At 34.2% G+C, this 13,851-nt stretch overlaps 1 protein-coding gene and 1 pseudogene across 1 annotated transcript; both read right to left on the minus strand.

Annotated features, from left to right (window-relative positions):
• Window positions 1-323: 323 nt before the first annotated feature.
• Window positions 324-7,330, minus strand: LOC100813048 (beta-adaptin-like protein C; annotated as a pseudogene).
• A 757-nt stretch (window positions 7,331-8,087) lies between these two features.
• LOC100813589 (hexokinase-3) lies at window positions 8,088-12,391 on the minus strand. Its single transcript, XM_003537696.5, has 9 exons — window positions 11,891-12,391; window positions 10,737-10,887; window positions 10,438-10,620; window positions 10,208-10,282; window positions 9,530-9,685; window positions 9,352-9,450; window positions 9,148-9,275; window positions 8,682-8,763; window positions 8,088-8,593 (listed from the first exon to the last, which is right to left on the minus strand). Exons 1-9 carry the CDS (start codon window positions 12,160-12,162, stop codon window positions 8,225-8,227), a joined length of 1,515 nt encoding a protein of 504 aa, XP_003537744.1. The 5' UTR covers window positions 12,163-12,391; the 3' UTR covers window positions 8,088-8,224.
• Window positions 12,392-13,851: the final 1,460 nt, after the last annotated feature.

Raw genomic sequence — 13,851 nt, forward strand, 5'->3', positions numbered from 1 at the left:
TGAAATGTTTATTTAATTTTCTTATTATTCTTTTTAAATATATCATTTATATTATTTTATAATTTTAAACTACTTTAACATAAAATTTTGTCAAATACTTATAATTTAATAAATTAACTTAAAAGTTTGGTACTACTAACTAATTTTTCAAATTCTAGTTAGATTTATAGTTTTCAGTAAATTTTTTAACTATGTTTTTGCAGAACATAAACATACGAAGGAAAGAGAATTTAATTTACTCTATTATTGACATGTATTTGTTCAGTTTCAACCTCTCTTGATCCTCTCAACTTCTCCAAGAGCAAGCCAATTTCAAAATGAGATGATTATGTAAAGAACATATCATTTGATACAAAATGTTAATAGCATCTAAGTAATCATTGTTTTTACAAATAAAGCGGAATATCACAAACCATCCAACCTTCCAACAAACGCTGTCCACAAGACCACAGCTATATATAGGGTAAAAAAAATTCGAACTTACAACCCCTTTCCAAATTATCTATCAAAGATGCTAACAAAAACAATGTATAAACAAAATTAAATGAAAAAATGACAACATAGTAAAAAATACTAATAGTGGTAATGTTAGCTCCTGAGAAGAGTCTCGATGGCTTCGAAGAAAAATGCTGACATTTCAGGGCTCGGTGTCTTGATTGCACATTTGGCGCCAGGGTTTCCGACCACTGTGGTAAGTTCAATTAATAATGGTATCCCTTGAGGGATCTTAGCAGAGAAGTAAAACACATCCTGGTTTGCATTTTTGCGCTTTGCAATAAAGAACACGTTTGATGCAGCTAGTCGATCCAGTGTCGCTTCTACACTGTCAATCACAATGGCTGGGAAGTCCTTGGAAACCTCGTTTGAATCAGGAAGGGACCTCCAAGTCTGTGATACAGTTAATAATCAGCTTTCAATTTCATAAAGAGGGGCAAAGTTATTGCATTTGTACAAACTCTCACATTATCGTCAGCCTTCTTTGTAACATGTATAAAAATAGTCCCATTAAAGAAAAAAATTGAAAATTTTATACACCAAAGAATCAAAAGTTTATTGCATTATTGAAGGATCAAATGAATAATACCTCTAAGAAAGCGGAACGTTCCATTATACCATCCTCAGTAAAAAGTACATGGAATGAGAATTTATCATTAAAATACCACACAGGCTGTTGGTTGTTTTTAACAGCAACCTGCAAAAGTGAGCTAGGAGGACCTTGGGACATGTTCTGGAACATAACCATAGGAAGGAGTGTCCTCGCTGAGGTTCCAGGTTGCAATTGTGGAACCTGAAAGGCAACTAGTCATCTATTAGAACTTATTTTGATAGAAATATCTAAGTAAAACTATATGGGCATTAGGCAATAATAACCTGGAGGGGCCCAGCAGCTGCTAGACCAAATGTGTTCTTGTTAAACTGAATCATGAAGCCGTCAAGTGGAACATGAGTATTGTTCTCAAACAACATGCTGTAAAATATTTGACCATCTTGCCTGGTCAGCTGTGCACTGACTTGAAAACCATGACCAACTGAGGTGGGAAGTACAATAGACAATGGAGGTCTGCATGCAGATCAGAAAGATCTAATTGACCATGATTTCATAAAATGCAAAGTAATGAAGATTTCTGAAACAGATCAATCATTACGAATGTTGATAGGTTTTCCCAAACTCATTTGGAAAAAGTATGAATATTTATTAATAGACTGTGACATCACGAACATTATCAGTAATCACTATTTCTATACAAAAGAAATAATCTTTTAATCATAAAATAAATTAAATGCATCACTTCTAAAGGGCATAGCATATTACAGTAGGAAATTTCATGAGTAAACCCCAATTTACTTCCTAGTTTCACTCACCCAGTAGTAGTAGTTGGCTCATCGGGAGGAACAATAGAACTATTATCCGTGCCCATCAAATCACCAAGTAAATCAGGCACAGGTGCAGTAGGTGGAGGTGAAGCAGGGCCATTAGCATGATTTCCAGGTGACTCAGAATACCCTGTTTCACTTCCCTCAGGATAGTCATCGTCTTCGGTTTTCTGGGCAGACAAGTATGTGCGGGTTACAAATGCATCTGGGGGCTTGTGATAGACGGAAGATAATGTAGCAATGTTGACAAGAAGCTCATCAAGTAGAGAAGGATCAAGTTGGTTTGAGTCATCAGTTATCACAGGCTTCTCAGCTAACACAACATCCTTAGCTGCCTGCAAAAGATAAGCAAGGTACATAAAAAGTACAACTCGAAATTGGTGTCCAAAAAAGACATTGAAAAAAATAACAATAATTTGAGGGGGGAACTATCATTTGCATGTGCTTAGGCACTGAAGTCTAATCAATGACTGACAAATGGTCAATCATAGTGTGTATACCTAATACTTTTCACAGAATGATAAAACAAATGACTAACTTCTCTGTAAATAGTTAATAGTTAAATTCAGCTAGACAAAAGAGACAGGATTCTGAATCAAGTAATCAAACCTCGGGGTCAGTTGAGAGGAGACGCCAATATATGTATGCACGATCCGCAAATCAGGATTATCTGTTTCAACAGTGGCATTGTTCAAAACAACCTGTGATGATTAACAATAAAGTGAAACTTGGAATAGCAGAATATGAAGAATAAACATGAAACAACTGCTAGCATTTTTATGGAACAATATAAAGGAGACTCTTAAACCAAATAATGCTGGGATGATAGGATGGTAGGTTTGTCTTTCATATTGGGTTACTATAATTCTGGGAATTGTTTTATATATAAATCTCAAAGATCCACTCTCAAATAATGCTGGGATTCCTTCTTTTTTTTTGTCTTTAAAAAAAATGATGCATTTGTAGATGGCAGACCATAACATGGAGAAAACAAGTGTGCATTGGTGATTGTAGTAGAAAAACAATAAAAGTTTCTAAAACAAGGAAAGCACACAATTATCTAAGATATAAAACAACTGACAATAAAACAAACATTTTTTTTATATACACATCAAGAAAGAGGGAAAGGAATGAATAGATTTACATGCTTGGTAAAAAGGGTATTTCCATCTTGGTTTTGCTTGAGAAAGGTCAGTACATCTTGCTTGTTAACCCTATCTATAATTCACAGATGAAAGTTTGAGGAGATCAAAGGTAGAGAAATGCTACCAAAAGACAGAGTACCAAATATATCCATTTGAATTGAAAAAACAAGTCACACACTTGTGAACAAAACATGCATTATGTGGCAGGACCTGAATCATCTGCTGTGGGCCTTCAGTTGGCTTCTTAAGGAAAAGTTTTACAGTAGCTGTCAACAATTGTAGTTGGACTTGTGCAGGTTCTTCAGGGAAACTTTCCAAGAAACTTTCAAGAAGCTCATCGGCATTGTCAATTCTCTCTGCATATTCACCAATTATCCAGATCATCGATGCCTATCCACAAAGGAAAGTGGATGAAAAGATAAGCATATGCATGCAAATGCAAAAATGACAATTACAAAGGCACACAGAAACCTTGGCTTCAGGCTCATCCAGGGTGTCTAAGTTCTCACAAAGTGTTGCAATTATGGACTCATATCTGCAAAAATGAAACAGGTTAAAATAAAGTTTGAATATGATAATAAATGCTCACTTTGAATTCTTTTCTCCCTCCCTCCCTCCCCCCCCCCAAAAAAAAGAAAAAGATAAGAAATGATTATAGTAGTAGTACGTGTTGGGGTATCTTCTAAATATATCTTTGATAACAATGATAGCCTCTTGAACCACATAGTTTACTTTTATCTTGATCAATTCAAGCAAAACACTAATACATCTTTCAGCTGCTCTTTCTAACTTGATGGCACAACGACCAATTGCACGGACAGCTTTTCTAACAAAATCTACATCAACTTCAGTAGCATACTCCTTAAATTCCAATAAAACCTGTCAATATCATTATCAAAAGGTCAACAAAAATCAAAAGTGATCCCATACATAATATACCAAATAGAATAAAGCTGCAAGGACCAAAAGTTTTACAACAAAAACTGTCATGAGTGATTCATGTTTGGTATATCAAAGTTTTACGATGGAGGGACCAAAAAGTTTTACCAGGGAAAAGAAGTTCTACTAAATTAAATGGATACACAAATGATAAAGCTGCAATTCTGTCAAACGAAGAAATGGAATGTTAGTTTCATTAATGTAAAAGGATAGCTTGTTTTCAATAGAAAGAAGATAATTTCATTAAAGAGCAGGAAGAAAGTACAAGGGTAAATTATCCTCCAAAACAGAACTATAACAATGAAAGAACTAAAATGGCTAAAGAATGAGTCTTATACATGGGATAGGATAAGTAATTAACACATCTTTGGTCATGTGTGCAGTTTTCACTAAAAACACTAGAAATCAGTTTTTACCAAATAAAAAAAATGTTGATGGGGAGAGAAACACAAACCAAAAGAAAGTAAAGCTTGCCTGATCTATATTTCGGTCTGAAGCGAGTTTTATCATAATTTCTAACTTTTCCATTTTCACATATATGGGATCATTGTACTTGCAGAAGAACACCTACAGACAGAATAACAGCTCCAATATCACTGCATCCTCCACAATGGGGTACAGAAGTTTTTCACCAATGCCCAAGTGTATTATAAATTTATTATAACTCTGAAAAGTTCACAAACTAAAATTTAAACCGCTGTCCACTACCTTAATTTCATGTGCAAGAATTGTTGGTCTTCTTTGTACTATAAGATTGATATTCCGCAGGGCAACATATTGTATCTCGGGTTCTGCCGAGAGTAATGTCACAAGAGGAGGAGCCATCTTTTTGCAAAGATTCCGGACAACATCAGTACTGGTGATGAGCTCCATTTGTTGAAGGATCATCTACATGTTATTATATACTGTGGTTAGTAAACCAGGCAAAATGTAATTTCTAAAGGATTCGCACTGACACATGGAAACATAAGATGAAAAGTTTCAAAAAAAAATCACCTTAACAGCTGATAGTACAACTGCACAATTGGCATGCTGTAACCGCGGTGTAACTCTTTCTACTATGTTTTCTGCCTCACGAGCATCAGCTGCCTTGTATCTAGAAAGAGCATCCAGTATAAAAACTTGACCCCATCTGGTACATTAAGTAAAAGCAAGTTATGTTAGATTCATTGAAGCAATATGTGATCAAACTTCAAAGATGGATTAGGAAAAAGACAAGATGATGACAGCTAAAGCAATGACTAGTAAACAGCACAATCAACTAGACAAAATAATGTAGTGAAACTTTTTGGTCTTATGATACAAGAGATTCCCTCACGGCTTCCTCAAGAGTCAAGACAGTCTCCCCCATTTTCTATTATTATATTATAACCTCTACAAAGATTGGTTTGTTAACATATATTGCCCTGAGGCAACAAAATCATAAGTAAACCAGCTGCTCAAGATAGCATCAGAATCTACCAACTATTGCACCCTTGATCTTAGAGGAAGAGGAGTTGCACTATAGCTAAAGTCAAACGTATTTTCAACTTCAATTATGGTAACAAATATTTAAAACATAAACTTACTCTGTACATTCATTTAAAGCAGTGAGGAGCTTTGAGAGTGTGCTACTAGTGAGCTCAAAGATGGGTCTACTACTATTTTCCTGAATTTCAGCAAGCGCTGCCTACCGCATTAGCTACAACCATTGGATTGTTATCAGATATCAATCCTTCAGGAGAATCCAAAAAACCCCTGTCCTCACTAACTCTGCATTTATATCATAAAGCTTTGCAACACAAATGGCTGCTGTCTTACGAACATATGGATCATCATCCTGTCAACATATCACATACAAGTAAGGGTTACAAATAGGTGGCCCTAAAAACATTTTGTCACCATTATTAACACAATAAGAAATCTACAGTGTAATTTTCAAACCCAATACTAGACACATGAGAATTATAACAGCACTGTGTGAGTACCTTTAGGCATCTTTGAAGGGGATCACATAGATACTCAGTAATTTTATCGACACGGATGCAGCCCATTGTCCGTACAGCTAAGGCACGAATTAAAGGATTTGGATCTTGTGAATCCTGTGCATCATTATATAAAATGAAATAAAAATAAATGCAACAAATTCAGATTCGCTTCCGTCTAAGAGAGTCAGAGAACAACATTCAGTTCATGAGTATTATAATCTATGATATCAGTTTTCAATAAACATCTCTATTAGGGGGGGGGGGGGGAAACCTTCCTGAGGGTTAATGAAATACACATGATAAAATATAAGTTATAGTATAAAAGTTGGCAGCACTGGATAGGGAGGGAAACGGAAAAATATGGTGGAGAGAAGCCAGGAATGAGGAAACCAATTTACAAAGTTACAAACAAACAAAGTAAAGGTAATTCCAGCTTTTACCTTCACAAATGTATTCACTGCGAGTATTGCAAGATCAGGCTGGCTCTTAGCATAATTTATCAGATATAAGTAAACCAACTTTTTCAGCTCCAAATTCTCCGTTTGCATGCAATTCACCACATCTGTGAACAATGACGAGACATCCTTCCCGACAGTCATTGCGGCAATCACCTTTTTCACGGCATCTTTTCTTTTATCCTACAAAACATGAAAAGGAGAAGTAAGATTCCCACACCTCCTTGCAAGCAATTTTCAATTATGGCAACAAAAGAGAGACAGGGACTTCCAATAAAATAAAACATGTCCACCAATTCAAAACAGTGAAATAGCAATCTCATTGTGATCAGCTGTTAATCAGAACATCAATAAATCTTACCAATACAGTAATGTAATATAATACCCTAACAAAATTCACATACGCTAACAATAAAATTCGTAAAAGGAAAACAGGAACATAGCAAAGGGTTGCATAGGTTATTAAGTGAAAATCATAGCACAGTGGAAGTTATAAGTTAAGACACTAAATCCGCGGGGATCATAATTTAAAACATAAACGAAGACGACTAAAGCTAAAATATCAATAAACATTTGTATAAATCGGAATATTCATTCAGCCGCTGTTTACGTATTGGCGAATTCTCAGATATTTGAAGCTCAAAATGAAAGGAATCGAAAATGCAGTGCGAAGGATCGGGAGAAGCGTCCAAAATGAAATCGAGAAACGAAAAGGAAAGGAGAAAGTGTATGGATCTGGAGAATGGAAAGAAAACCTTGTACTGAGAATTCAGTTCTTCTTTGAGCTCGGGGATTTCACCCTTCTTGGTGGTGGAAAAGTACTTGGAATCGTTCCTACTCATCTTCTCTCAATTTGCGCCCTTCTGCTTCTTCTCCTTCTCCGTTTTCGTCCAGTGGAAAAGTACGTTGTCGTTTTCACAACTACGTTTAAAATGCATTTCATTTGTTAAAATGTGGATTTTTTTAATTTCCGGCGGGACAATCCTACTAGAATGGTGAGTGTAAAGGAAATTATCTTTTCAACAAAATTTATTTCAGGTCAATTAGAATTCTAACTTAGATCACTTAATCAATAAATACATGTCAGTATCATTTATATTAATTATTATTGATTGATAGATTAGATATTAAATATAGACATTTCTCTTTTAAAAAATCTTTAATTTATTATGTTATATAAAATAATTCTTTCTATTAGACCTAATTATTATTGGTCATGTTAGATCATAGTTAAAAACAAAATGTATTGAATCAACTGTTAAATGGTATGTCAAATATTACTTGCACCATTGTTTATAAATTTCTTGCTCCACTACAATCATTTCTGGTATGATCCAATCCATAACCACTTGCATTTGGGTCAAATGCCAATAGTTTGGGATATTTGGATACGTGTATACATTTTTGGCAAACTAGAGTAAAGGCAAAAAAAACGTAATAAACGCAAAATCATTCCTAGATTTCTTATGAAAACAAACGAGTATACAATATCAAGCTCATTTTTTTAAAAATAAATTGTTTGTATATTTGCAATCAAATTCTTGTTCTGTAACAGAAATATATTCTTGAAATACAAACGACTATTTAATAAACAATCATTTCCTAAACCCGCTAACTCAATTAAGATTTCTTAATGGCTAATAGTACTGTTGTGTCACATCCAAACTTGACAAGAATTACATTAAAGATTTCCTACTAATAAAAAATTGACAAGAATAATATTAATATTAATGATCTTAATAAAGAATAGACAGAACCTTCCTTTATACAGAGATTAATAAAAAAGAGGGGAAAAAATTCTTTCTGATTTACATGATTACATGTATGCATATAAAATATATAGCTATACTGTATCCACATCATAGGATGAATGCGAGGCAGCAAGCAGTGCTGCTCCAACGCCTGATCCATCTTCAGTGACCTTAAGAGTTACATGCTTGGCAATATCCTCCCCCAATATATCGTTCAAAGCTTCATGCAAGTACTCCCTAAACAATGTATAGCTAGAATATAAACCTCCTTCAATTGCTACAACTGTTCTTTTCATTTTCATTTCACTTCTACGTCCACCTGTGATGCCACCACTTCCATCCCTACCAATCTTCTTCAAGATACCAACAATACCAGCAGCTGCCAATCGCGCAGCTCTGCGAGTCACCACATCACACACCTTCACCACAACTTTTCTTAACTTCAAAGGAACATCGGGAATCTGAGACAGCACAAGGCCAAACATAAGGAATGATTGTTAGACTTGATCGACTTTTAAGGACAAAAGATATGGTGTCAGACTTGTTTACCTCAAGGATGTCTTTAAGGATTCTTGCTACTTCTCTCAAGTCAGGAGAATCATCCTCGTGCATGGCAGCCATCATAGGAGTCCTGAAATAGCACAAGGAAATAGTTGAAGAAATCAATGTCAAATCCGAGAAATGGAAGTGATCGAATAATTAACCACGGAAGATTATAAACTTGACAATACGAAACCCATTCCAGCAATGAACCCCTCAACCTAGCCATAATATATAGCAAATTCACTTTTCTAGTTCAATCTGAGAACTTTTCAGAAAAATTATTATTGGAAGAAAAAAGAAAAATAAAAGAATAATTGATTAACCATGTACCAGGCACTAAAATTGGTTATAAATAAATGAAATCCTAACAATTATTTGAAAAACTCTAGGATTTGAATAATATATGCATTCATGTTCAGTTGTTAGTCTGGCTATCTATATTTACAATGCATGCCTTGGATACAGTACACACCTCAACATAAAGGGTATTGAAAGCTTGGAAGAAATAGGTCCAAACATATCTGACTCTAGCAACATCCTTAGAATGACTCTCCTCACGATGTCACCAAGATACATTCCTGATATCATTTTCTCAAAACCCTACATCAAAATTTCCAAAATCTGATTTGAGTCATCCTGAATCAAGCAACTGGATTCGTGAGCAACAGAACCTAACCTGATCATTTGGATTAGGGCTTTCAGAGTCTAAATCAATATCATAAGATGTTCTTGGTAAATGAGATGACCAAAAGTTTCCCCATTCCATATTTACAACCTAATAAACAGAAGAGTTATAATAAGCTCAAAACAATAGACAATAAACAAAATTGAAAATTAAAAAACATGAACAGTACCATGTATCCTGATGCTGTAAGAAGACCTTGACACTTGATAATAGCATCAACCCGTTCCAAATAGCAAGCATTGGTACCAGTGCCAATTATTACGGAAGCAACAGTATCTGAGTCATTATAATGTCCAAGAGCTAATGTTCCAACAGTATCATTGGCCTGATTAAAATGAACACACAATCATGTTTCTCAAGTAATACAATGAAACTAAAAGAGTTTATTATACATGACAGTGTTCCAAGTATGAAATTAGGGACTTAAAAATCATACCCTCTAAATTAAAACACAACACTTGGTGTTTTGAAACAGATTTGGCTCATTCCCAAAAAAAAAAATTGAATGCAACTATAGAAAGCAGTACACATAAAGACAATAACCACATGGATATGCAATAATATACAATTGCCTCATATCACCAAACAAGTCATGCAAAAATAAGTCAAACCTCCCAACGAGCGGAAGCATAGAGATAAACATAATGGTAACAAAGGGCAAAATTCAGACATCCTATAAGAACATAAAGTATATCCTAGAACAATATAATTTATTAAAGGAAGAAGTGATATTGGAAATTGACCCAACTTGCATAACAATGACAACAAAAGAGAAACAAATTTCAGTGGTAACAACACAAAAAATGTAAAATGATCATAACCCCAGCAAACAGAAAGAATTCCTTACCAATGCAGCCACCCGCACGTCCAGTCCTTTTCTTGTCAATGCTTCCTGCATACATGCAGGAACATCCATTCCTACCTGACAACAAACAGTTGTTTTTGCACTTAATATTTGTTAAATTATTTAAATTCAAATATATAGCTTTGGTATTTGACAAAAACTCCTTTATTTCACAAGATCTCTCTGAATAGAAGTTTTTCATATTGAAATAGATTGAAAGCCAACAAACTAACCATATCTACAATGGAAAACCCTTTTGTCCATTTTAATAAAATGCCAGAGGAAACAGACATTTGTTTCACAGGGAAAGAAAATGTGAATCCAAGTTCCCTTCTTCTGTCCAGCGAAAGCTCAGAAGCGTTTCCTTCTTTCTCAATGAATTCCTTTAATGAAGAAGCAATGAAATCAAAGAGATCCTGCAAGCAGCAAAATCAATTACATTCTAATTCTATTATACTAAAAGAACCCATACTCCAAAGAGAAAAGAGCAAGCCACATAAACACCAAAAGGGTAGAAGATCATTTAAGTCACCTCACTTGTGCTGGTCATTAGATGTTGAGGAATGGGCTGTCGCTCTACTTCATGTTCCAAAACAGACGATTGTTGACCATGCAAATGAACCCGCAAAACCCTAAAATTTGTACCCCCAAGATCTAGTGCATAATATGTTCCTTTCTCAGTCCTGATCAAAGAATAACATGATTAAAACAATTTAATATTTAATCCATGCTATCACCAAACATGTATGCGGACGGGATATAAACGAATATACTCGTCAACTAAATTTCTTAATTAGTTAAAAAGTTATGCTCAAACATGTTAATAAGATGTAAACATCACCTTCTCTAACTAAATGAAATGATAGCAATAGTAAGTGCACGGTGGATGCTCATAGCACCATCTCTAGATTCCACTAGGTGAATCTCCGATTCCCAGTAATGCACAAGAATTTAGGAACAATTCCTAAATTTTTAAAATGATGCTATAGTATTAACAGAAATCCCAGTTGACCAATTCTAAAATTTCATGCATGGTACATGTACATCAACCAAGAATTCACAAGGAATAAAGCCAAAAAAAAAACGAATGCCAAAGGATACATGAAACACTTAAAGTCAAAGGAGCAAATTGACAAATGTAAATATTTCAAAACAATATATAATAAAATATATGCATAATAGAAGTGGAAACAGAAAATAAAAATACATATATTTTGTCCTACAAAACACCGTAATTATTCGTTGTATTCCCTATAAAAAAATATTTATTTTAAGTACCTGCATTTAACAAAATAATAAAATAATTTTAGTTTCTGGTTACACGTGTTTCTTTTAATTGATGAAAAATTAAAACCACATTATTTTGTAAAATTTTAGAAGGATTATAAATAAAAAAAATATTTATTATAAGTACTAAATCGAATCATCTTCATAAATTAAAAGACGAAAAAAATATTTACATTTAACCTAAAAAAAAGTAGTAGTAGTAGTAATAATAATAAAAAAAAGGGACAGGAAAGGAACCGGAAAACATTGTACTATTGTGGAACTCAACATGCTCCAATCAAACATCGACAAGTTAACAAAATCATTCCCCGTGGCAACAAAGAAAACAAGATTAAGAGTATGATTAAATGAATGGCAATGAAGCATAGCAGAAAGGAATTAACGAAGAGATTAGATTACCCATTAGGGAGATTATGAACAAATGTTATAAGCATTTTGAGCTTAGAACCACCTTCTGATGCCAACCCAGCGTGCATCTCAACGGCCATAGCATCCACCACCTGCCTCAGCCTCCCAACCGAAGTCTCGCACCCTTCCTCAACCTCCCTCAACACTCTCACCACTCTCTTCCACTTCCCTCTGCTTCTCATTCTCCGGCCCACCGCCACCGCCGCCACCACGCACGCCACCGCTGCCAACCCCGCCGCTACTCCCACCATCACTCTCCCCATCAAATCCAAACCAAACTACATCCCACCGCGCCGCCGCTTCCTCCGTTTGGACATGCACGCTGTCTCCCTATCCTCGACTCAATCGAATAAAAAGAAGTTCAAGTTCCGCAGATGATAGCATTACGCTCCGGCGAACCCACGCCGGCGACGGTTAACGGAAAAGTGAGGGATGAATGGAGAGAGAAAGAGAAAGAATAAAAGAGAAACGCGGCGGCTTCGCAGCACTATTTAAGCAATTGGAAGGAACACATGTGGAGAGTCAAATGACAGATTTGTCCCCGACATATATTGCAAAATTTCGGATTTCTCGTTCCCAACTCTTTACCATTTGCCACTTCCAGCTTTGACTTCCGCTCGACTCGAGTGTGTCTTTCTCACTCACTTTTCTTTTCTTTTCAACCTTTTTCTTTTTTGAATAATGACAATAACCAAGTATTAGTCTTTAATTTATAAAAACAAAATACATAAACTAGCTTTAATACGATGTTAATAACCAATGAGTCCTTAACTCGATAGTATGAGTGATTCTGAATTCATCCTCTTAAATAAAATATTTTATTTGAATCTTGTGAAGGATAAAATAATATTAAGAGAAAAAATGAATATTCCACGTCAAATGATAAAAAAAATATGACATTAATGATTATTAATTACATACATGACTCATTGTTAACCGATGAATCTAACACTTAACTACGAGTAACAATTAGTAGTAAATAAGAGATGAATGAGACAAGTTAGTGATGAGAAAATATTTGATTATTGGATAGAATAAATAAGTAGTGTTTTCTTTAATTAAAATTAATAGTTTCATTTTTCACTATAATTTAAGTTGATATTTTTTATCGTCTTTTTTTTAGTTGCAAGGGGTAAATGTCGGTATGTCACATGAAAAATGTTCAACATTTGTCATTGTAACATGTAAGTGCGGGGATATTACGGTCTTCGGAGTATCCAATTCACATTACTTGAATTGAAAGTTGCAGTTGAATATTTTGTCTGACAGGTTTCCTTCTCAAACTAGAAAACAGTTTATGACACTGCTCTAGTGCACTCACCGTTACCGGTTTCATCATTGACCATGAAAGGCAATGTTGTTAAAGTTGAATTAGGTACTGATCAACTTCAAGATTGCTCACTCATGTTCACCCAATTTAATTATTTAAATTGAAGAGTTGAATTAAATTACCCAATAACATTTATAGAACATATTTTTTTTTTTGTTTTAAAAGTTACTATATTGCTAAAAAAAATTAAATGGTACTAAAAAGGTGTAGCACGCTTGATAAATAGATTAGTTTATCAAGCATGCAGTAGAAATTCAATTCACCTATGGTGCATATGAACGAAATTTTGTTGAAAAAGATAAATTTATTTTGGTAATCTTAATTATAAAAATACTTTAATTTCAAGAGAGAGAAAAAAACAAATTAAATGATTCGATCGACTTAGTATTTAGTTGATTAATTCAAATAGTTCCAACAACATTTTTTTAATAAAATTAACATGAGGAGTGCTAATCATACTCCCTCTTCCATTCTCTTTTTGGAAATTCTCTTTTTAATTGGTTATAATTCATTGAAAATTATATTATTTTATAGGTTTTGTTTTTCATTTAATATAAATCATGAGAAAAAATATTAATTGAAAAATAAAATTTATTAAATTTAGTGATTTTCAATATATTCT

This window comes from Glycine max, chromosome 11, assembly GCF_000004515.6.
Source record: "Glycine max cultivar Williams 82 chromosome 11, Glycine_max_v4.0, whole genome shotgun sequence".
In the NCBI taxonomy this organism is placed as follows: Eukaryota; Viridiplantae; Streptophyta; class Magnoliopsida; order Fabales; family Fabaceae; genus Glycine; species Glycine max.

Excerpts from the sequence above, each read along its gene's own strand:
- LOC100813589 (XM_003537696.5), bottom strand. The coding sequence starts at position 12,162 with ATGGGGAGAGTGATGGTGGGAGTAGCGGCGGGGTTGGCAGCGGTGGCG. Across the intron at positions 10,888-11,890 it reads GTTCATAATCTCCCTAATGG|GACTGAGAAAGGAACATATT; the intron begins GTAATCTAATCT and ends TTCTTTGATCAG. Across the intron at positions 9,686-10,207 it reads ACGTGCGGGTGGCTGCATTG|GCCAATGATACTGTTGGAAC; the intron begins GTAAGGAATTCT and ends CATTTTAATCAG.